This window comes from Chionomys nivalis, chromosome 7 (genome assembly GCF_950005125.1).
Source record: "Chionomys nivalis chromosome 7, mChiNiv1.1, whole genome shotgun sequence".
Classification (NCBI taxonomy): Eukaryota; Metazoa; Chordata; class Mammalia; order Rodentia; family Cricetidae; genus Chionomys; species Chionomys nivalis.
This window is the reverse complement of record NC_080092.1, coordinates 81125025-81149539: the sequence shown is the minus strand read 5'-3', so window position 1 is coordinate 81149539 and position 24515 is coordinate 81125025. Positions and strand designations below refer to the sequence as shown.

General features: G+C 45.7%; 1 protein-coding gene across 4 annotated transcripts in view; it reads left to right on the top strand.

The window, feature by feature from the left end:
* Ezh1 (enhancer of zeste 1 polycomb repressive complex 2 subunit) overlaps positions 1-24515 on the top strand; it is a 37219-nt gene that overhangs the window by 8600 nt on the left and 4104 nt on the right. For 2 of the 4 annotated variants that reach the window (XM_057774625.1, XM_057774626.1), the window contains exons 2-17: positions 1317-1384; positions 3263-3383; positions 3505-3633; positions 6099-6218; positions 7632-7752; positions 9223-9399; positions 10461-10563; positions 11020-11183; positions 11525-11616; positions 16677-16857; positions 17343-17539; positions 18346-18437; positions 19562-19602; positions 20194-20319; positions 23653-23831; positions 24378-24473. In XM_057774625.1, the coding sequence (XP_057630608.1) occupies positions 3267-3383; positions 3505-3633; positions 6099-6218; positions 7632-7752; positions 9223-9399; positions 10461-10563; positions 11020-11183; positions 11525-11616; positions 16677-16857; positions 17343-17539; positions 18346-18437; positions 19562-19602; positions 20194-20319; positions 23653-23831; positions 24378-24473 (1935 nt within the window). In that variant the 5' untranslated portion in view covers positions 1317-1384; positions 3263-3266. Of the gene's footprint in view, positions 1-1316; positions 1385-3257; positions 3384-3504; positions 3634-6098; positions 6219-7631; positions 7753-9222; positions 9400-10460; positions 10564-11019; positions 11184-11524; positions 11617-16676; positions 16858-17342; positions 17540-18345; positions 18438-19561; positions 19603-20193; positions 20320-23652; positions 23832-24377; positions 24474-24515 lie in introns of those variants that run through there. The other 2 variants (XM_057774627.1, XM_057774628.1) reach the window with 2 other exon arrangements.

Sequence of the window (24515 nt, the reverse complement as noted above, 5' to 3'; positions counted from 1 at the left end):
GTCCCAGCACTTTTTTTATTTAATGTATTTTTTTAAAAGGTGTCCAGGATGGCCTCCAAGAAGCAAGGTTGACCTGTAACTTTAGGCTTTGTTTCATAAAGCTGGATGTGGTGGTGGACACCTAAAACCCCAGCCCTGTTGAGACTAAGGCAGGAGAATCAAGAGTTCGAGGCTAGTCTTGACTACGTAAGACTACATATCTCACTACTCTCTCTCCCACGCACATTCTGAAACCTCTAGTTTCCATTTTGAATATTAGCTCTCCTTGAAATGATTTTTGAGACTTAAAATGTTTGGCTAAGTGAATAGAAGTAGTTCTCAGGGCTGGAGAGATGGCTCAGAGGTTAAGAGCACTTGCTCGTTCAGACTGCCTAGGTTGAACTCCCAGCTCCCACATGGTGCCTCACAAGCATCTGAAGCTCCAGTCATAGGGATCTGACTCGACAGTGCACACACATGGTGCATATACATACTTGTAGACAAAACAGTCATACACATAAAATGAAATTAACTAAATCTTAGAAAAAATAAGTAGATCTCTAACAAGCTTAACTAGTTAATAGTAGACTAAGATTAGATTTTATTGACTTGTACATAAATTTAATGTTTTAGGTCTACCTGCTGTCTAAACTTAAAAATTAGGTAAGAAATTAGAAGCTTGGGGATTATGGAAAAACATGTCATTGGAAGGATAGAATTTTTTTTTTTTTTCACTTTTTCGAGACAGGATTCTCTGTGGCTTTGGAGCCTGTCCTGTAACTAGCTCTTGTAGACCAGGCTGGCCTCGAATTCACAGAGATCTGCCTCCAGAGAGCTGGGATTAAAGGCATGGGCCACCACAACCCGGCTAGGATAGGTGGCTTTGTCTGCATGTGTGTATATGCCCCAGGTGTGCTTTGGTGCCTATGGACGTCCTCTGCAAGAACAGAGCTAACTCTCGACCCAGGAGGATGGAATTTTGAATATAAGTGACTTTCTAAATAGTTTCAAGCATCTAGCTGGGTGGTGGTAGCCTTTAATCTCAGCACTCAGGAGGCAGAGGCAGATGGCTCTCTGAGTTCAAGGCTCCTGGTCTACAACCCAGTTCTGGGACAGCCTGAACTGATCTACAGAGAAACACTGTCTCCAAAAACAAAACAAAAGGTGTCAAACATTTTTACGACTTGACTTAGTATGCAGAATAGTAGCAGAGACCCTGAAGTCTTCTAGTGCTGGGGAGCATCCTACCCAGGGACTTAGTATTTGAGCATGCTGCACCGATTCAATAAATTCAGTTTTTATTCTCTTGCAAAGCTGAAAACTTCTTTTACCCTTAGGTCTTGCAGTTCTTTTGAAGAACAGAGGCACATTATAAAATCCAACATTTCCAGCTGCATTCCGTGAGGTAAGTAGAGCATATCACACTAAATCCTCTAAATATTCAACTGTCGTTCAACCCCTACCGTCAAAGGAAAGTTACAGTGTGATCAGTGTCTGTAGTTCAACCCCTACCGTCAGAGGAAAGTTACAGTGTGATCAGTGTCTGTAGTTCAACCCCTACCGTCAAAGGAAAGTTAGTGTGATCAGTGTCTGTAGTTCAACCCCTACCGTCAAAGGAAAGTTACAGTGTGATCAGTGTCTGTAGTTCAACCCCTACCGTCAAAGGAAAGTTACAGTGTAGTCTGTGTCTGTAGGCCTGCTGCTGACTTGCAGATGAGATTATTCTGTTGTCATGGTGTAGTTTAGATAGTTTGTACTGTAGGCGGATCTTCTAATAAACTTGTGAGATGAACTTGGATTTGGTTAAAACATTCCCCCTCTCTTTGGGGCTGGACAGATGGCTCAGCCGTTAAGAGCTCTGGCTGGTCTGCTAGAGGACCTGGTGTCAATTCCCAGCACCCACATGGCAACTTTCAACTGTCTGTAACTCCAGTTCCATCCAGTTCCAGGGAATCTGACACCCTCAAACAGACCCAACCACAATGCACAGAAAAAAAATAAATCATAAAAAATTTCCTCTTTTCTTTTTAAGAGATTTGTTTATTTATGTGTATGAGTGTTTTGCCTGCGTGTCTTTGCCTTGGAGGCCAGAAGAGGGTATTGGATACCATGGAACTGAAATTGCAGGTAGCTAGTTGTGCTTGTAACTCTAACAGGAGTAGGTTTGGCTCCAGCATTCATATCAGGCTGTTCACAACCGCTTGTGTCTCCAGCTTAGAGTCTGAATACTCTGAAAAAACACAGGCACTAGCACATGCACAGACCCATACATACATGTAATTAAAAATAATAAGAATAAATCCTTAAACATTTTGAATTTAGTGACTAGGTATCCATCCATGTGTCCAAAATAAATAACTAACTAAATAAGTTCCTAATAACTGGGAGGCAGCCGTATTGATTGCCTTTGCCTGAGTATTGAACTCAGGGTGTTGTTTTTGCCAGGCAAGTATTCTGCCACTGAGCATCATCATCTGTTTTGTTTTGTGTTATTGTTTTTAGTTTTTTGTTTGTTTGTCTGTTTCTGTTTTTCCAGACCGAATTTCTCAATGTAGCCTTAGCTGTCCTGGAACTCACTTTGTAGAGCAGACTGACCTCAAATTCACAAGAGATCTGCCTGCCTCTGCTTCCTGAGTGCTGGGATTAAAGATGTGCACTACCACTGCCCAGCTTCATTCAGTTTTGATTTTTTTTTTTTTTTTTTTTTAGGTTTTTCGAGACAGGGTTTCTCTGTAGCTTTGGAGCCTGTTCTGGAACTAGCTCTTGTAGACCAGGCTGGCCTCGAACTCACAGAGATCCGCCTGCCTCTGCCTCCCGAGTGCTGGGATTAAAGGCGTGCGCCACCATCGCCCGGCTCAGTTTTGATATTTTGAGACAGGTTTGCTGTGTGGAACAGGCCAACCTTGAACTCCTGATTCTCCTGCTCTGTCGCCCAAGTGATGAGATTACATTCACTGTAATACCCTACAGTCTTTTTGTTTTTGTTGTGGTGCTGAGGCTAGAACCTAGAGTCACACACGTTAAATGGATCTCTGCGAATGAGCCACACCGTGCTGCTCCTGTACTAGGTGTAAAGCAGCCACTAAAGGAGGATAGGCGCTCACATTTTTCACTGTTTTCAGTTGAAATTTTAAACTCATATATTTTGGGTTTTCAGATGTACATTTTTATACATAAATTTAATGAGAATAGACACATGATTGACCTTGTTCATTGAGTTAGAGAATATGTTCCTTTCCATGTAATCAAGTGCTGTGTGTCATATCTGTCTCTCTGAGTCCAGGAAAATGGATATTACAAGTCCCCCAACTTCCAAATGCATCACCTACTGGAAAAGAAAAGTGAAATCCGAGTATATGCGGCTTCGGCAGCTCAAACGGCTTCAGGCAAATATGGGTGCAAAGGTAAAAATGGTTCCCAAGAGCAAGATTGTATGCTCTGTGCATGTCTCCAAAGTACGGGCTCTGGGGTTTCTCCTTCGAGACCTGCACTGACTCTTGATGGTCTCTTCCTTGGCTTTGCTAGGCTTTGTATGTGGCAAATTTTGCAAAGGTTCAAGAAAAAACCCAGATCCTCAATGAAGAATGGAAGAAACTTCGAGTGCAGCCCGTCCAGCCGATGAAGCCTGTGAGTGGACACCCTTTTCTCAAAAAGGTACTTTGGGCGTGCTAAGCTGGCCCTCCTTTTCCTTGAACATGAAGTTATAAATATAGCTTGAAAATTGACCATTTCGACTATTGTCCTCCTCGATTCTTGGATATAATTGTGGCTTTTTCATAGAAAAAACATTTACTGTCTGTTGTCTTTGATGTTGTGTTCAAAGCTACATGACATCCTGTACTTAGTGTATCTAATGAACTTAGATACTAGGAAATGATTGCCTAGGTAATGGAGAGAAGTGTGCTTACCAGATGGACTGCCGTACTATGAACAAATACACTTGCTAATTTATTAAATAGTGCATTCTAGCTGGACATAGTGACACATGCTTTCACAACCTATTTCAGGAGGTAGAGGCAGGAGAATAAGGAGTTTGAGGTTGGCCTCAGCTACACAGTTAGCTTGAAGTCATCCTGGCTACTGGACAGCCTATCCTTAAAAGAAAAAAGTAACTGGACAGTGGTGGCACACGCCTTTAATCCAAGCACTCAGTAGGCAGAAGTTGGTGGAACTCTGTGAGTTCGAGGCCAGCCTGGTCTATATAGCAAGTTCTGGAACAGCCAGAGCTACACAAAGAAACCCTATCTTGAAAAACAAACAACCAAAAAGCATTCTAGCTTCTTAAAGAAGTATTACTTTTCATTTTTTATTGCATGTATTTATTTATTTTGCTCACATGCGTGTGTGTGTGTGTGTGTGTGTGTGTGTGTGTGTGTGTGTGTGTGTGCTTGTCATCATGCATAAAGGTCAGTTCTCTTCTTCCACATGTGGGTCCTGCCGGTTGAACTTAGGTCACCGATTTGATGTGAGCTTCTTTACCTAATGAGCCATCTTGACAGCCCGGTAATATTTTTAAGTACAAAACTCCAATAGTGTAATAAGATCAATGATCCTTCCCTAAACCGGGCATAACTCTTAATTTGTATACCACTTTGCTTCCCCATGCGAGGGCCCCATCACCTATGCAGCTATATTCAAAATTCAGATCTTTTAGAAAAAAGTCCTGATGTCAAGACCTAGGACTTGAGGACCCACACTTCGGTTGAAGTGCGCATCTGTTGAGTATGACAAGCATCGGGCTGAACTCTGAGGGACACAGGTGTGAAAAGGAGGAGACAGCTCCTCTTTCCACAGGTCGTCAGTTTGAAGGTTCCCTTAGGAGCTGCTGCCAACACCCTTTACCAGCTTGGTAGCTTAGAAGAATTTAGAAACATGTCTCGGTGGTTAAGAGCACACACTGCTCATGCAGAGGCCCTGAGTTCACTTCCCAGAACCCACTCTGGTGACTCCCAACCCCTGTAACTTTAGCTCCAGGGATCTGACACTTCTAGTCTCTGCAGACACCCACACTGATTTGCACCCATGTATAGACACACACACTCAAATACATAATTCAAAATAAATCTAAAAAGATTTAAAAGAACTCAGCGATAGTAGTGTGACTCAGTAGAGTGCTTGCTTAGGCGTCTGAAACCTAGGATCTCTCTGCATGTAACTGGGATGGGACACTTGTCTATAATCTTGCCCCTTAAGAGAGGGAAAAGAAAGAAACCATCAGCATCTTTTTGGAAGGAAGCTACAGGGGTCTCTCCCCACCCCCCCCCTTTTTTTTTGTTTTTGTACTTTTTCAAGACAGGTTCTCTCTGTGTAACTGATTCTTTACTGTAATTCACCAGCTCTAAACAGAGTCCCCCGAAGAGTGTAGATATATATATATATATATATATATTTTTTTTTTTTTTGGTTTTTTGAGATAGGGTTTCTCTGTGGTTTTGGAGCCTGTCCTGGAACTAGCTCTTGTAGACCAGGCTGGTCTCGAACTCACAGAGATCCGCCTGTCTCTGCCTCCCGAGTGCTGGGATTAAAGGCGTGCGCCACCACCGCCCGGCGAGTGTAGATATATTATAAAAGAATCAGAAATGAGCCGCAAATATGATCGCTTTCAGGCTTGTTTCTTCTTTCCTATTCCTTGAGTAAACACAGCACAAAAAGTCTGTATCATAACCAAAATATGAATTTACCACAATTCCCTTCATATAAGAAGCTTTGTCTGTCTCTCTTTCTCTTTCCTCTTCAAGACAGGATTCTCTGTGGCTCTGGTTGTCCTGAAACTCAGTCTGTAGACCAGGCTGGCCTCAAACTCAGACATCCACCTGCCTCTGCCTCTGCCTCCTGAATGCTAGAATTAAAGGCATGTGGCACAACTGCCTGGCTTTACAGGGTGTCTCTTATAGTTTTGTTTTTATTGGTTTTGCTTTGTAGCCTAGCCTGACCTGAAACTCACTGTGTAGCCTAGCCTAACCTCAAACACACGGCAATTCTCCTGCTTCAGTGCTGGGATCATAGGCATGGAGCCATCACTGCTGGGATCATAGGCATGGAGCCCTCAGCGGGTTCACAGCTGATTGTGTTGGCTTGGGTGCTTACGTTCCTTCTCTGTGTCACTGCTTTTCTTTCAGTGTACCATAGAGAGCATTTTCCCGGGTTTTGCCAGCCAGAACATGTTGATGAGGTCTCTGAACACTGTTGCGCTGGTTCCCATCATGTATTCCTGGTCCCCTCTCCAGCAGAACTTCATGGTATGTGTTGGAAACACCGTGGCAGTTGTATAAACTGTATTCTCGTTTCATGCTGGTCTGTGTCAGTCTCAAGATTGTCAGGGCATTCCACAAAGCTTGAACCTCCAGAGCAGAGCGTTATTGTAACTCACTCTAAAATGATATCCATTACAGGCCACTGAGAGCCTCAGCAGGTACAGGCACCTGCCACCTGCCTGACAGCCTGAGTTGTATCTCCAGGATCCACGGAGGAAGTAAAGAACTGACTCTTGCCAGTTGTCCTTCACCTCCACATATATGTGTCCCACAGCACGCACACTCGCACGTGCACAACACACACAGACACTGCAGGTTGCTTTATCCTGTTAGATTTTGGTGCCTTTAAAACATACTTCTGGCCGGGCGATGGTGGCGCACGCCTTTAATCCCAGCACTTGGGAGGCAGAGGCAGGCGGATCTCTGTGAGTTTGAGACCAGCCTGGTCTATAAGAGCTAGTTCCAGGACAGGCTCCAAAACCACAGAGAAACCCTGTCTCGAAAAACCAAAAAAAAAAACCAAAAAAAAAAAAAACAAAAAAAAACCATACTTCTGGGCTAGGTGTGGTAGCACACGCCTTTAATCCCACCACTAGAGAGGCAGAGGCAGGCAGATCTCTGTGAGTTTGAGGCCAGCCTGGTCTACAGAGCAAGTTCCAGGAAAACCAGGGCTGTTACAGAGAAACCCTGCCTCGAAAGAACCAAAACCCAACCAACCAGACAAACAAAAACCTCTGCTGTTTTTTTTCTTTAATTAACGAGATAAAACAAGACTCCTAATTTTCTTACTACTTTGACCTAACTTTGTAATATTAGTCACAGTTAAATATGGCTGAATCAGACACTTGAGGCTTAAGCAGACTGTTGGCTCTGCTGTTGGAGCAGGTCTTTTGGAATCCTCTAATGGCAAGGTGCTATGAAGGCAGCCGAGAGAACAGAGGTGCTGTGGGTAATGGTGCCTTCATTCAGTCCTTTATCCTCTCTCCAGCTCGGTTACAGCTCTACAAGAGGGAGTCTTGTAGAACTTGCGAGTGATTTTACCTGATCCTTGGGGATTTAAGAATGACTGGGTTGGCCCTGGGTGTAACTTAGTGATAGAGTGTGTGCTTAGCTTTGGTGTATGTCTCAGTTCTCTACTGAACACCCTTCTCTTTTTTAGTATTATTCATTAATATTGATTAAACTGTTTCTTCCCCTGCGAGTACTGTTGTCCCTTTTGTCTGAGGTTTTGTTGGCAAAACAAAATGGTTAGTCTTTAAAATGCATGGAAAGTCTGTGTCCACAGAGGTTTTTTTCAGGAGACTGGGAGGCCAAGAAAGGACAGCCCAGCAAATGTTCCTTTGGATAGGAAAGGAGAGACAGGTGACTTGTGGCATGACTCAGTCTGGTTTTCTGCAGGTGGAAGATGAGACGGTTTTGTGCAATATTCCCTACATGGGTGACGAGGTGAAGGAAGAAGATGAGACTTTCATCGAGGAGCTGATCAATAACTACGATGGCAAAGTTCATGGGGAAGAAGGTAGTGGTGCCGGGGTCGCTGGGGAAGACTGTCTCCTACCATGTGGGCGCTAGGGATTGAACTCAGGTCGTCAGGCTTGGCAGCCTTTACCCAGTGAGCCATCTTGCCAGCTCTTGGTTTTTGGATTTTTTGTTTTCTGTTTTTCAAGACAGGTTTTTTCTGTAGCTTTGGAGCCTGTCCTGGAACTAGCTCTTGTAGACCAGGCTGGCCTTTAACTCAACAGAGATCTGTTTGCCTCTTCCTCTCGAGTGCTAGGATTAAAGGCGTGCGCCACCACTGCCCAGCTGCTAGCTCTTAGTTTTAATTCTAGAAAAGGTTATCAGTGAATAACAAATAGGAAGAGGATCTGGGCATGGTGGTACAGTAATCCCAGCAACTCAGGAGGCTAGGGCAGGAGGATTGCAAATTCGAAGCCTGATTAAGGCTAAGAGAGAAAGTTCAATGCCAGACTGGGCAACTTAGTGAGAACTTGTCTCAAATCAGAAAAAAAGACTGGGTGTATAGCTCAGTGGTAGAGGGTATGTCGAGCCCGTCCACAGTCCTGAGTTCAGTTCTCGCTACTAAAGATAGAGTGTGAAGAGGAGGGACTCCCCATGAATTTGTCAGCCTGTCGCCCTGCCGACTCTTGACAATTTCGGGTGCTATTTGCTAACCTTATATTATACGTCCACAGCACCCTCTAGTGTTCAAAGACATTCTTGCAGTATAACCATGAGGTATGATTTTGGGAAAAAGTGCTGTCTTGATTAAGAGAAGTCACTGTTGATGCAAGCCAAGTGAATTTTCACTTTGCTGTTATTTTTCTGCCTTGCTTGGGATTGTTGGAACACCTTTTTTGTTGTTGTTGTTTGTTGTTTGGAGACAGGGTTACTTTGTTTAACTGCCCAGGCTATCCAGAACTCACTTTGAGATCTGCCTGCCTCTGTCTCTACCTCCTGAATGTTGGGATTAAAGGTGTGTGCCCAGCTTGCTGTTGAGATTTTTGAACCATAATACATTGTTAACAGCGACCACAGATATGAAATATTCCAATAAAAATAAAATCTCTGAGTTTTCTACTAGCCAGCTAACTGATGCAGTTGTTAGAGCTGATCAAATGATAGAGTTACATCCCTCGATCTCAGGAGTCAGTGTCAGAAAGCCTGCTAAATGCTGGAAATGTGCCTGAGTTGATAGCGCTTGCACTATGTAAAACCAGACATGGTGATACACACCTGGAATCCCAGCACCCTAGGCTGGCTCGGGGTACAGGACAACCTGTCTTTTTTTTTTTTTTTTTTTTTTTTTTTGAGACGGGTTTTCACTATATGGACTCAAACTCATAGAGTTTGCCTCCCAAGTGCTGGGATTAAAGGCGTGCACCACCTCACCTGACAAGAAGACCCTGTCTTCAAAGGAAGGGAAAAAGAAACTACTTAGGAAAGTGAATGGAGTGAGGTGACAACGCTCACCTTTATCCTTGTGTTTTAGAGATGATCCCTGGGTCTGTTCTGATCAGTGATGCTGTCTTTCTGGAGCTGGTAGACGCCCTCAATCAGTACTCAGATGACGAAGAGGAAGGGCACAATGACACCTCCGATGGGAAGCAAGATGACAGCAAAGAAGATCTGCCAGTAACAAGAAAGCGGAAACGCCATGCCATGGAAGGTGCGTAGCTCTGCTTCCACAGACGGTTTTGAAATTGACAAGGACAGGGAAGAAGGAAAAACTTAAAGCATATTGCTCTTTAAGGACCATCTATGATTCTCATTGGTCCACTTAAAGGAGAAATACAGTCATTAACTGACTGCTTCAGCTGGCTGTGAACTAGCTGAAGGAGAAAGTAGAAAAACTTCTAGAATAATCACTGCTATTAGTTTCTAATTCTAATGTGTTTGGAAAATCTGGGAAGGTATAAAGGAGAAAATAAAATTACACTACAATCTTGTTACATAGGAATAATCAGATTTTCAATTCCTTGTAGTTTTTAAATTGTACATATATAAATCAGCATGCTCATACAAAATTGAGATTGTGTGGGTACATGATACAAACTTTTATCTTCTTAATTTAATTTTATGAATATTTTCCATGTTACTAGTATTTAATTCAATATTACTGGACTGCAGAGATAGCTCAGTGGTTCAAGTTCTTGCTCTACAAGCATGAGGACCAGAGTCCAGATCCCCAGCACCCTTGTAGATGCAGTATGGGTCTGTAATTCCAGCCCTCGAAGGTGCAGGCAGGGCGTCCTCAGGACAAACTGGCTGGGGAGACTATGTTCGCAAACTCTGGGAAGAGCAGTAGAGGAAGATGATTCCAGACATTAACCTCAGGACCTGCAGATACATGCGCACCCTCACATGTGCCCACATATGCAAACATGCCCCATATACATAGTAATACACACTTGGAATCCCACAAACACAAAAGCAAAAGAAGAAGCTATTGAATTACTGAATTGCACTATGTTATTTTGTTGTATGTCGAGGGATAGTATCTTCCTATGAAAGGTTCCAGTGCCAGTCTTGTTCTTCAGCACCGATGTTATGGTGCGATCCATCTCTCTGCAGCTCTTCATGAGCTCCTCCTCCCTTCTGGGTTCTAACGGGGACCGTAGGCTTTGTTATCAATAAGTGGATGTTTGGATGAGTCCAGCAGCTCTTGTCATTGTGACAAAGAGAAAAGTCCAGTCTACAATCAGGCATTTACTGTCCTTTCCAATTCAGGCAACAAAAAGAACTCCAAGAAGCAGTTTCCAAATGACATGATCTTCAGTGCCATTGCTTCAATGTTCCCTGAGAATGGCGTCCCTGATGACATGAAGGAGAGGTAGGGACAGCTGTTTCGCTTGAGCTTTCGCCAGGGCTGTGGACCAGTTCCTGTCCAAGCTTGGGGTGGGTTAGTTGGTTGGTTGGTTTGATCAACAGAAAGCCCTGTTGATGATAAGTGAGCCATAGTTTGCCTACACTTTCTTGCCTGCTTACTTGTCAGTGCCCTTTGCCATGTTAGGGATGATGCTGTGACAGATTCTGAGGACATCTGGGCAGAAGTCTAACTCTCTCCTTCTGGGTACTTACTCCAGCGCTATACTCCAGCGCCACCGCCTCCTTACTTTGATACTTACGCCCAGCCCTGCAGAATTACAGTGGTGTATCCACTTGGTCATCCTACCCCACCAAGCATATAGAAACCACCCTTCCCGCCCTTGGCCCACCAGGCCTGGATGACAACCCCCTTGCTACAGTGGAGACAGGTTCCCGAGAGGAATTCTCTCTTTTCTTACAGGTATCGAGAGCTGACGGAGATGTCAGACCCCAATGCACTTCCCCCTCAGTGCACACCCAACATCGATGGCCCCAACGCCAAGTCAGTGCAGCGGGAGCAGTCTCTGCACTCTTTCCATACCCTCTTTTGCCGGCGCTGCTTTAAATACGACTGCTTCCTCCACCGTGAGTGCGGCTACAGTGTTTGAAGTGTTCCCCTCCTCCCACTGCGCCCCAGCTCCTCCCCTGGTGAGGGCTTTACAGAGGGCCGGTTCTGTCTGTTTGCTCAGTGACAGTCTGCTGTGGTTTGCATGATAGGTACAACCTAATAACCAACCATGATTCTCCCTTGGTGCCTCTCTGGCTTTGAAAGGATTATGGTGATGTCAGAACTAAATTTTGTGTACTTTGCCAGTCACCTTTTATATGACTTCAACACCTGCCGTAACTTCCTCACTCAGTTTTCCTGCTCCCTCTTTTATCAAATGGATAGAGCCTTGGGAACACTACAGCTTTTTGTTTTTCAGCTTTCCACGCCACTCCTAACGTATATAAACGCAAGAACAAAGAAATCAAGATCGAACCAGAACCATGTGGCACAGACTGCTTCCTTTTGCTGGTAGGTTCTTAAGCTGTTCTGGTATTGTTAACACTGTTTGAAGTTGAGCTGGAAATGGTCCTTGAACTTTCTGTGTCTGGGAACACAAGCTAAGTGAGTCAGTTCACAGCACTGCAGGAGTCTTAAGGAGCTCCCCAGACTTGGTAGGATGGTGTAGTCTTCCTGTAAGGGTAATGGAGTAAGACTGGATGAACATTAATAAAGGATTTTCTGCTCTAAATATCACCTACTTAGTCTGAGACTATTGTTACATTCAGAACAAAAAGAGCTGTATGTAGGTGTCAGCGCTGGGGTACTTGGACTTGACCCCCAGCACCATCAAAGAAAAAAAATGGAGTAAAGTGTGTGTGTTTTTGTCCACGTGTGTGTCCATCCCCTATATGCACATACTGTCTTTTTTTGTTGTCTCTGTAAATACTTAGAACCACAGGAAGAAGAACAATGAAGGGACTGATTCTTGTGTCCACCCTCATGACCCTCTCTGATGGACAGGCCTTTTGTGGCTGTATAAATCTCCTGTGTATCTCGGGGGAGTAGATCTGTTATAGTATGGACCCACATCTGCTTGGTCGTCACACAGAAGTCAGTGCTTAGAACATAAGAAAGAGATGGTGGGAAGCTGACTGCATCCTGAGATATGGGGGCAGGCACCTAAAGACCCTATCTCCAGGTGGTGGCACACGCCTTTAATTCCCTAGTACTTGGGAGACAGAGTTCCAGACAACCGGCGCTACACAGAAACACTGTCTTGGTAAAAACTTGTTTAAAAAAGAGAAAAACCTCTCAGGGAACTCAGGGACACAGAGGGCTTACAGGGAGGGGAAAAAGGAATGGGCAGGAAGGCCATATACTGACTAGGATCTTTGTCATTCAGGCAGTATCTTCCTTTTTTCTCTGACCAACACATCTGCGTGGCCTTCAGCCTCCTGATTACCCGTCCATAGAGTTAGTTACATAGGTATAGTGCTTCCAACCTTCAGAGTCACCCACACAGTTTCCATGAGGCGATGCCCAGTGCTACACAGATAAATAATGTTCTCTGTCCCAGGTATTCTGCAAAGCAAGAGTTTAGCAGTTAGCATCTTTTTTTTTTTTAAAGACTTTATTTATTAAGTATACAGTGTTCTGCCAGAAGAGGGCACCAGATCCCATTATAGATGGTTGTGAACCACCATGTTGTTGCTGGGAATTGAACTCAGGACCTCTGGAAGAGCAGCCAGTGCTCTTAACCTCTGAGCCATTTCTCCAGCCCCCAGCAGTTAGCATCTTAACCTTTAGAGTTTAGAATGTTGGGCAGAAGAGAGTAAAGTAACTGGGGATACAAAGGGAACGGGAAGTAAAAGTGACTCCCAAGTATAGCTGCAGAGAAGGGGACCCGTTCACTTCTCTCCTACCAGCCTCCGTTCATTTCCTGCTTCATTCATTCTGGCTACTAAACGCTAAGTGGGGGCAAAGATGGAGGATTGGGTAGCAGAAGGTTTTGACATGGTGAAGTATGTGCTGAAGGGATAGCCAGATATCATTGGTGGCAGGAAATCTGAACAGAGATGTAGAAAGAGAGTAGGTGTAGTCAAGGAGACACCATGTAACTGCTGAAGGAGAAAGATGCCAGAACAGACCCTTAACCTGTAAGCCATAGCCTTGTAGCGATACACAGATTAATAGAAATGGGTTAATTTAAGATGTAAGAGCTAGCTAGAAATACGCCTGAGTCATTGGTCAAACAGTGTTTTAATTAATATAGTTTCTGTGTGATTATTTGGGTTGGAGTGGCTGGGAACAAAAGAGCAGTCTTCACTTACAATGGAGGTGGGGTTACTGCCTGAGGGTCCCACATCAGGACCCTCGGAAGCACAAAGGGCTTGTATGGGTAGAAAGCTGTAATGGGAGAAGCCAGCGGTAGTGGCACACCTGTAATCCCAGCACTCGGGAGGCAGAGGCGGGCGGATCTCTGTGAGTTTAAGGCCAGCCTTGTCTACAAGAGCTAGTTCCAGGACAGGCTCCAAAGCTACAGAGAAACCATGTCTTTAAAAAAAAAAAAAAAAAAAAAAAAAAAAAACGGAAAAAGAAGGCAGTAACAGGAGGATGTGTGCTGAGTGAGGAATTAGTCATCTGGGGCCTGTGTCCTGTTCTCGCTGACCGGCATGTCTCAGTGGGTCATGGTCTTCTGAGGCTTGTTTCTGTAGTTCCGAAGGCAGACCACATTTCAGTCATTTACTCCGCATGTGCCATAGTATGTGTGGAGGTCAGAGGAGAATTTGAGGCATTGGTTCTCTCTGACTGTGTGAGTCCTAGGGGTGGAACTCAAATGTTTATGTAGCAAAGTGCTTTTACCCACTGAGCCACCTGCCCGGACATACTGCTTTTAGACCCCAGCAATCTACATGATTTGTGTGAGGTGATGCACAAAACTGAGCAATAATAGGAAACTTTATATATACTGGTGTTATCTGAAGGTCAGCAGATATTCTCGGGTTCTGTAAATCCACAGTGAGATAATTAATTGCTTGAGGTAACCTTGGAGAGGGGGTGGGTGGGGTATAGCACTAGTCAGAGCAACTCCCAGAGGAGGGTCACTCTCACATAATAGGTTGAGCTCAGGCAAATGATGTACTACCTACACACAGTTTCTGCCGTCGCTAAAACTGCAGTGGAAAGCCAAGTGCCTTCGGGAACATCTTTAGCAGGGTAACAGAAGGGACATGGCAGCAAACGTTACTTGTTGCTCATCTCAAGTGGGCTGTATGGTTATAGCAAAATAAATTAACTTTCTCCAACTCATGCCTTAAGTCCCCCTGTGTATCAAGCCCTCTGCTGCCCCCTACCATGCGTTGTCTGTTAATCCTCACGGTAACTCCCTAAAGTGGAAGGAGTTAGGGGTTTTAAAGTCACATATTTTGCACAGTTTATTAATAAAGTAAATGCTTATAGCATTTTTGGGATTCAGGCCTTGATCTAAATCATGCCCATGCTTTTTTAATTATTCCAGGTCTTTCCCCAATGTAATGTCAACATTTTAGCCCTCGACAGGGTGTTGTCCTCAGATTCACCATTCTGAGACCCCGCGCATGTCTGTTCCACTTCAATAGCCAGATGCACACATTCAAACGCGCTGGGCTCTCTTCCTTCAGCTCGTGTTTTCCTTACAGACTGTCTAATCATACCAAGATGTCTAGCCCAGCCAAAGCAAGGCTTCAGAGTGTTAGCTGAGAACTCACTTGTTTGTCTGTTGAAGGCATCAGTGGAAGGCAGAGGATTTAAGCAGTCTGGAGAGAAACCAATGTTTTTTTCTTCAACTTTTTTTTTACAGTGCTGAGAATTGAACTTGGATCCTATGCCTGCTAGGAAGTGCTCCAGCACTGAGCGGTTCCCAGCTCAGTGTTGCTTTTTATTGAGAACATTTTGTTTTCAGACTAGTCTCAAATACGGCTCAGGTTGGCCTGAACTCAGGAGCCTGCTTCAGCCTCCCAAATGCTGGAATTACAGGCATGCACCACCATGCCTCCACCTTTTTTGGAGTGTTGGTGTGAGGGAAAGTTGGTTTTCTGAGGCAGTGTTTTGTGTAGCTCTAGACTGATGTAGATGAGGCTAGCCCTGAAAGTTCTGATTCTCTGTCTCTACTTCCATATGCTGGGGTCACCACCACGTCAGGCTTGCACTCAGCTCTCCAAGAACTTTTTTTTTTAACGTATAAAGAAATCAAAAAAGACCTTCCTGGACATGAAGTATTTTTCTATCTTTATCTAGATATGTGTGGGGAGTTTGGGGATTAGGTCCAAGGCATCCTACTTACGACATACATTTCTTCCAGTGAGCCACATCCTAGCCTGTCTGTTTAGATTTCATTTCCAGACTCATATCTGTAGTCAGAAACCATATTTGGCTATTAGCTATTTATTGTTTTTACCTCAAATAATTCCGTCATTCATTTCTTCTTTTCGTGTTTGTTTTGAGACAAGGTCTCATTATGTTTCCCGTGCTGGCCAGGAACTCATTCTGCAAGCCACACTGACCTCAAACTCAGAGATCTCCTGCTTCTGCCTCCCCAAGTGCTGGTGTCTAGCCCTTGTGACTTCTCTCTGTAGACCAGGTTGGCCTTGAACTCACAGAGATCTCCTGCCTCTGCCTCCCCGAGTGCTGGGATTAAAGGTGTGTGCCACCACCCGGCGCCCTTGGAAGTTCTCTTGTGAGATGATCCATATTCTGGACTTAGTTGTTCTTCTCTCAAGCGTCACTTGCCTTATTTGATCAAGTTAGCTCCGTAGCCTTGGTTTTATTTATGGTAAGCAGTACTTTGGGCTAATTATTTAATAGGGCTCGGATGTATCTCATTGGTGAACATATGTCTACATGTACAAAGCCTTGACTTCATGTCCAACACTGGAAAAAAGAGGAAGAGAAGGACACGGAATGTAAGCAACCAGTGCTGTGTGTTTGACCTAATGGAGTAGGTAGGTGTGTGGTATCATAGCAGTGTACTCCTTCTTCAGCAACACGTCTGTAGGAACCATTGTGACCAAGCTGAGGTATAGTTTATGCATTCTTCAGAGTCTCACATGTAGATTTAGGGAGAAGCTTCTACATTAAACTGTGATTACATTCTAATCCAGAGATTGCACATGTGTTACTGAAACAGAGGCTTTGTGGTCACATGTGAAGAGCAGTGGCCTAGGGAAAGGAGCCCTGAATTCTGTATCTACCCTAGAACATGGAGCAGGTTTAAGCAGGTTTCAGCAGGTTTTATCTGGTTTCATTCCATCTGACCTTGTTTCATCAACAGGAGATGTTCTTAAGTCCCATATAACTAAGAGTGAATGAATTTCATATGTCACTCAAAGCTGAAGATGTATAGATTAGATCTTTCAAGACTCTGTGGCACTTCTTTTGTGAAAATGTGTGTTTCCATGTCTGTGGATGTGTGGCTACCGTCAGAATCTGCTCCCACTTACATGGCACAGATAAAACCGCAGTTCCATTACAGATGAAGCTTTGTGATGGCGGCATCAGCCTGGAGACCCTGTGCCTGTCCCTATTTCCTACCTGTAATGTGTTCACCACAGGAAGGAGCAAAGGAGTATGCCATGCTCCATAACCCTCGGTCCAAGTGCTCTGGACGCCGGCGGCGAAGGCACCATGTGGTCAGTGCGTCTTGCTCCAACACATCTGCCTCTGCTATGGCTGAGACTAAAGAAGGGGACAGTGACAGGGACACAGGCAATGACTGGGCCTCCAGCTCTTCAGGTAAACAAATGTCCAGGGTCAATGTCCAGCTCTTAATATTTATACCTTTTAGAAACTGTTAATTCTTGCTGGGTGGTGGTAGTGACTCATGCCTTTAATCCTAACACTCTGGAGGCAGAGGCAGGTGGATCTCTGAGTTTGAGGCCAGCCTGGTCTACAGAGTGAGTTCCAGGACAGCCAGTACTATACAGTGAAAACTGTCTTGGAAAACCAAAAAAGGAAAAGAACTCTCTTTCTACCAGTTTACCTGGAAGCAATGAAAGTGAGAGACACACACAAAGACACACACACACAGAAGTGTGAGCACACTTACATTGTGTAGGCCAGGCTAGCTTCAAACTTGTTGTGACCCTGCTGACTGCCTGGATTTACAGGAGTGTCTGTGGAGTGGAACGGCCAATGTTTCCGTTCCGATTAGAGTGACGTGCTCCGGCACAGGGCCAACAGCTGCGTTCCACATGTTTATGTTTCTCTCTCTTGCCCAGAGGCTAACTCTCGCTGTCAGACCCCCACAAAACAGAAAGCCAGTCCAGCCCCCCCTCAGCTCTGCGTTGTGGAAGCCCCCTCAGAGCCTGTGGAGTGGACTGGGGCTGAAGAGTCTCTTTTCCGAGTCTTCCATGGCACCTACTTCAACAACTTCTGTTCAATAGCCAGGCTTCTGGGGACAAAGACATGCAAGCAGGTACTTCCTGGGAGCAGCAGGGTGGATGTGGGCCCTCCTTTCCTCACTGCTGATCTCCTCTCCCATCTTAGCAGGCTGTGTCCAGACAGAAAGTGTCTTGGTTCAGTGTCTTGTACACCTCTCCTTCTAGATCATGGAGGGCAGAGAACAGCTTTTGGGAGCTGGTCCTTTCCTTAAACAGTAGGATCTGTGGACTGAATTCAGGTCATCACTGTTGCCTGGCAATAACTTTTCCCGTTGAGCCACCCTGCCACCCCACAGCACAGGTTCCTTAACCTAAAAGTCTGTAGAATTTATGTGTTTTTTTAAAGGAATGTTTTCCTGGTACTGTTTATAGTTTTTGCAGGATATCAGAAGGCTCCATAGTCCAAAAGGGGATAAATAGAGAAGACAGGGAGAGGAAACAAAAATGCTATAAAGGATGAAGCCTTGCTGAGGTGCTGCCGTGATGACAGCCAGGGGTCTGCTACCTTTCTGCCAACAGAGGGAGCTAGTGCTTAGCCCAGGGACACCCTTCCCATCAGGCCGCACTCGGCACCTGCAGTTCCCTTCCTGAAAGACGCAGAGTGGAGGATGAAAACCAGTGATGGTGGGCAGCAGTGCTGTGTTTAGTAATTCTGCCTCCTGAGTCTAAGTAAACCTTCAGAGCCAGGGACCCCAGCCGCACCCTGTTTCACCCTGACTGAAAAGATGCCCAGTTAGCTGTTTGTGAAGCCCAGATCCTTCACAAGCCCAGCACCTGCCCAGTCACCTGCCTGGTTACCTGGCCCCAGCAGTGTGACAGGTTCGGTTGGTTTCTCTTCCAGGTCTTTCAGTTTGCAGTCAAGGAGGCCCTTATCCTGAAACTGCCAACAGATGAGCTCATGAACCCTTCCCAGAAGAAGAAAAGGAAACACAGGCAAGGCTGACAACGAACTCTTCTGGCTGGGTTGTCTGTGGTCTGCCCCCCTCCCCTCGGTGCCGCCCTTGCCCCCCTCTTGCCACTCACTGCACTGGGCAGAGCCCGCCCATCCTATCGGGACACTCAGATGGCAGCCAGTGTCCTCAGCACTCCCTGAGGATCTGTGACTAGGGCCAGCCCCTCCCTGTTGCCCACGCTGAGGACTCTTGAGCTAAGTGTCTGACTTTTCTTCTGAGTTTCTTACTAGTAGGACGTGGGGGCTGTAGCTCTACACTAAAATTGTTTCTCCTTCTTGGGCGTTGACCATCATCCCCACTTACCAGCTTTGAGGAATTTGTTCCTTTTCTTTTTTCTTTCTTTGTGTTTTGTTTTTTGTTGTTGTTGTTTGTTTGCTTGTTTTCTGAGACAGGATTTCTCTGTGTAGCCCTGGCTATCCTGGAACTCAGTTTGTAGACCCAGCTGACTTTGAACTCACTGAGATCCACCTGCTTCTGCCTCACAAGTTCTGGGATTAAAGGTGTGTGACCCCATCACCTGGCTTGTTCCTTTTCTTTATATATTTATATGTGTTATTTTTCAGAGTTACATAACTGTGTTTATTGATTGGAAGTTAAAGGAAATTAATAGCTGTGCACGGTTAATTCCAGTACTTGAGAGGAAGAGGCAGATCTGCCTCTGTGAGTTCAAGGCCAGCCTGGTCTACATAGTGAGAACTTGTCTGAAAAATGAAATCATCACTGTGATGGCTGGATTCCCTGATGTGTATTACCAACCAGAGAAAGGGGGTGACTCTAGCTCCAGCTGCAAAGGAAGTCCCGTCATTCTTCCCTGTCAGTTTTCTCACTGAAAGGCTTTCCCACCTGGCAGCTTAGAGCTCTGCCTAGCAAAGGGGAGAAGGCAGGAAGAGGAAGAAGCAATGGTGTGATAAAAGACAACTTTGTGAGTTTCGCTTTGTTAGACAGGCTCTAGATTCTGCATACCAGGGTAGGTGCCTCCTGCTAAGGAACTCTAGAAAGGTACCTTGCAGTCGTCAGACTGTCCCACAGAGCAGGGCACCCTGTCATTTGTCTGCATCTACAGAAGACAACCATGCAGACCTATCCTGGCTCTCTTTCTCCTAGGTTGTGGGCCGCACACTGCAGAAAAATTCAGCTGAAGAAAGGTAAGTTCAGTTGAAGAAAGGTGGGGGATAGATCAGAGTAGAGTATGTGATCAGCATGTTCAGGGTGATGGGCTTCATCCTGCATGTGTACACGCATGAGCGCGCACACACACACATATACACACACACACACACACGCACACACAGAGTTCAGACTGCGACCTCACCCTGTGGTTATCACCTTGCCACACCTATAGCTCTCCAGTTGACCCTGGCTGCTTCTGCAGATTGTAGATTTCTTTGCAGCATCTCAAGGGCTGAGCCAGTGGCTACAGCTGAGATACCCTCTCAGGAGATAAAGTTACGGCCTTGTGGTCTCTGAGTTTCCTAGTGTGCTGTTTGCCGGGGCCAGATCTCTTTTCATGTTTAGAGTAGGTACCTTGTTATCTCAGGCCATCTCCATACCCTGCCCTCAAAGCAGAGACCTCACATGTTTGTGTACTGGTCGCCCCCCTGCCCCCGCCTCATCGTGTGCTCAGTGTGCCCAAGGTCACGTTAGGACAAGCTTGCTTTGACTTGAGGCACTGGAACATTTGGAGGGTAGAGCATCAAGGGAGCCTGGTCACAGTGTCCTTCTCTAATCTCTTCTAGATAACTCTTCTACACAGGTTTATAACTACCAACCCTGTGACCACCCGGACCGCCCCTGTGACAGCACCTGCCCCTGCATCATGACCCAGAATTTCTGTGAGAAGTTCTGCCAGTGCAGCCCAGACTGTAAGAGCACCCTGCTTTCACCATCATCTACCAAAGTGGTGGCCTTTGAGTGCCCAGGCTCCCTCCTGCCCCGTAGCTGCCTGTAGACCTTTGCTGTGTTTCAGGCATCCCACAGGGAAAGGAGGTGTGAGCCATCTGGAATAGTTGTGGGGATTGGTTGGTACTATTTTTAATTTTAAAACATTATTTTATTATTTTATGTATATAAGTGTTTTGCCTGCATGTATGTCTGCACTGTGGGCATACCTGTTGTCCAAGGAGGTCAGAAAAGGGAGTCAGATTCCCTGGAACAGGAGTCACAGACCATCTTGAGCCACTGTGTGGTGCTGGGAATAAATCACAGGTCCTCTGGAGGAGCAGTCAGTTCCCTGCTGCTGAGCCACCTTTGCCAGGCAGAGCTCACATCAGGAAACCCAGCCATCACAGTGATGATTTCATTTTTCAGACAAGTTCTCACTATGTAGACCAGGCTGGCCTTGAACCCCTTTTCTACTTTATAAAGGCACCCCAAGTCCTAGGCTTACAAAGTCTCCCCTCCCTCTCCCTCCCCCGCTCCTTTCTGTATTTTCCTTTGTCCACCGCTTAGATAGCTGAGATTACAGGTATGTGCCACCTTTTCCAGCTGTGAAAGTCAGGTAGGGATTCTAGAAAGTTGTCTCCTTCTGGGGAGAAGTGAAGCAGACGCTTTCCTAAGGTACACTCGCAGTCTCCCCTTTAGGATGCTCTTTTTAAAAGTGTTGGGACTGGAGAGGTGGCCCAGTGGTTAAGAGCACTTTTTGCTCTTCCAGAGGACCTGAGTTTGGCTCCCAGCATCCATGTCAGGCAGCTCACAACCACCTGTAATTTCGGCTCCAGGAAATCTGACACCTTCTATCCTCGGGCATACACACACACTTGAGATACACACATACATAAATGAAAATAAAAGTGGAAAAAAAAAGGTTATATGGGTTGAGTGTGGTAGTGTGTAACTAACTAGGTCTGGAACGCCACTGTAGGAATCTGAGGCAGGAGGAGCAGAGTTCAAGACCAACCTGCGCTACTAATGAAACCATATTTCAACAACCCCCACCACCTCCAGATTTGTTTAGCTGGATACAGTATTACCTAGCCTTGGGAGAAAGAGGCAGGTGGATTGCTTGAATCTAGACTAAAACCCCGCCTCAAAAGAAAAAACTAGAGAAGAGGGGAAGGGAGAGAAGGAAAAAGAAAAGCAAAGAAAAACGAGGTCTGGTGTGGTGGTTCAGCAGGTAAAGGCAGCAAACAAACTTGCCAGGAAGCCTGGGTTAGATCCCTGGAACCGTGATGGAAGGAGAGCACTGCTTCCTGTGTTGTCTGTCCTCTTATCTAAAATACACACAGAATTATTTTGAGAGTTTTCGATAACCCAGGCCCAGACTTTGAACTCCTGATTCTCCTGCCCCTACCTCCTCACTGCTGAAATTACAGGTGTGTGCCATCACACTGGACCGATAGAGAATTCTTCATGTTTGTTTAATAGCTGAAGACCGATCGGTTGTGATCTTGTACTTGCAAGGGAAGCCCTCTGTCTGTACCTACCCCAGCTAGAGTTCTTTAGAACACATTTTTTATCATATATTAATGGAGCAGAGTAAAGAGTCTTCATTTCAACATTTTCATATTAGCTGGAATTTATTTTATTTTGTTGTTGTTTTGTATTGAGGCAGGGTTTCACTGCACAGTCCTGGATGGCTTCAAATTCACAGAGATGTACCTGCCTCTGCCTCCTGAATGCTGAGATTAAAGCCATGTACCACCATACTTAGCCAAGGAGTCTATCTCTTAGTAGGAGCTGGAATGGGTAAAAGTGCAATACTATTCTTGTAGAAAACCCAAGTTTAATTCCCAGCACCCATATCAGGCAGCTTATAATGAAATACAACATTAGCTCCAAGGGATCTGATGCCATGTTTTGGCCTCCAAGGGCTCCTGCACTCAGGTGTGCTTACTCACCCACAGATAGATACATGCATATAATTAAAATTAAAAGGTAAGTATGTGGGGCTGGAGAGATGTCTCAGCAGTTAAAAGCAGAAAACCTGGGTTCTGTTCCTAGCACTGTCACAGCTACCTATAACTATAGCTCAGGGGGAATCTAACGCCACCTTCTGGCCTCTATGAATACTGCATGCATGTGTTGCACATACATAATCAGGCACACACCTCTAATCCCAGCATTCAGGAGTTAGAGGCAGGTGGATCTCTGCATTCAAGGCCAGTCTGGTCTACAGAGCAAGTTCCAGGACAGCCAGGACTGTCTCACTGAGAAATCCTATCAAAACAAAAACAAACCAAAAAAAAAAAAAAAAAAAAAGCAGGCATACACATACACTCATAAAATATAAATAATAAATAAATCTGTGTGTGTATTATATTTTATGTATAAATAAACCTAAAAAATAATTGTGTACACATATACATGCTTACATATTATCTGGTAAGAGACAGGAGTCGGGGGTCAGCAGAAAAGTACTCACCTTTCCTGCTTGGGGCTGTGAAGCTGATGGCAGCCTCTGGGCTTGCACAAGGCAGGGCCCAGGTAGGCTGTGATTGTCACCTCACAGGGAACAGATAATGATCTTAGCCACAGCAGATAAAGTGCCGGTGCTGGGGAGGGCTGCGGATGGAGGGCGGCACAGAGCGGATGCATTTGCTTCTCAAAATGATACTTGTTTTGATGAGGATTTACTGTGAAAAGCACTGATTTCATTTTCTCTGGGGTTCTCTCCACCTTGCTTCTAAATTCTGTCAACAGGAACGAGAGGGGAACCCTGTTGGGGAATCTCCAGGTGACACCAAATAGTCACACCTGCTCTATTGTCTGTTGGACTTGAATGTTGGGAATTAGTTCATAGTGTGTGTATCTGTGTGAGTACGCTGGTGTGTGTGCATGTATGTGCATGTGTGGCCAGAGGTCAGCCTTGGGTGTTATTCCTCAGGAGCCACTTAACTGGTGGGATCTCTCACTGGAACTAAGGGCTTGCTTATTAGGGTAAGGCTGTCTGGTTAGTGAGCTCCAGGAATTCACTGTCGCTGGCTTCCCAGCACTGGGGTTACAAGCGCATAGGTGTTGCCATGCCTGGCTTTTGTATGTGGGTTCTGTGGATCAGATTCTCTTTTTCATGTTTACATGGCAAGAACTTTACCAATCAAACCATCTCCTGAGCCCTGAAGGAGGTACTTCATTGTCTGAGGGGGAAAGGCCAGATTGCCAACAGTCTTGAACATGTCACATTTACTTCTCTGCTGTCCCTGAGTCCGGCCTCCATCGGTGTGGGCCTCCTTCCTAACCGTTCCCCTCTCCCCACTCAGGCCAGAACCGTTTTCCCGGTTGCCGCTGTAAGACTCAGTGTAATACCAAGCAGTGTCCTTGCTATCTGGCAGTGCGGGAGTGTGACCCTGACCTGTGCCTCACCTGTGGGGCCTCAGAGCACTGGGACTGCAAGGTGGTGTCTTGCAAAAACTGCAGCATCCAGCGTGGCCTCAAAAAGGTGAGGTCTTTTCTTGGGTCAAGATCACAGTGGGAAAGAGGAAATGGTCCCAGGTGTCCTTGTTCCATTTTCTCCTCAGGGGGTTTGTATGTGAAAGTGCTTGACAGATTCTGTCAGTGGCCAGATTAATCAACTTTTCCATCCTACCAAAAGGAGCAGAGCGGTATGCGCTGTGGATGCTCACATTCTGGTGTAAGACTTTGCATTTTACCACTGGACTGCACTCCCAGCCCCAGTGTTGCCCCTTCTACCTCCTACATTGCAGTGTATGCCGGGACTCAGCCCGGGAGGTCCCCAAGGAAGAGGAAGAAAGTGTCCTGTTTCCTTTACCACTTCTGCTTCTTGTTTTTTACCCCCAAGAGCAGAATGGTTTGGACCGTCTCTGTTCTCAGTTCCCCTGGCAGTTGGTAGTTCTTTCCACCCACCCCCGTCACACACGTGCTGCAGCACTCACACCCACTCACACCCGCCGTCACACACGTGCTGCAGCACTCACACCCACTCACACCCGCCCTGTCGTCTAAGGCTTGCCTCCCTCTCCCCCAGCACCTGCTGCTGGCCCCTTCTGATGTGGCCGGATGGGGCACCTTCATCAAGGAGTCTGTGCAGAAGAATGAATTCATTTCTGAATATTGTGGTGAGGTGAGTGCTCCAGGTTCAGCCCACATTCTTACTGGGAAGGGG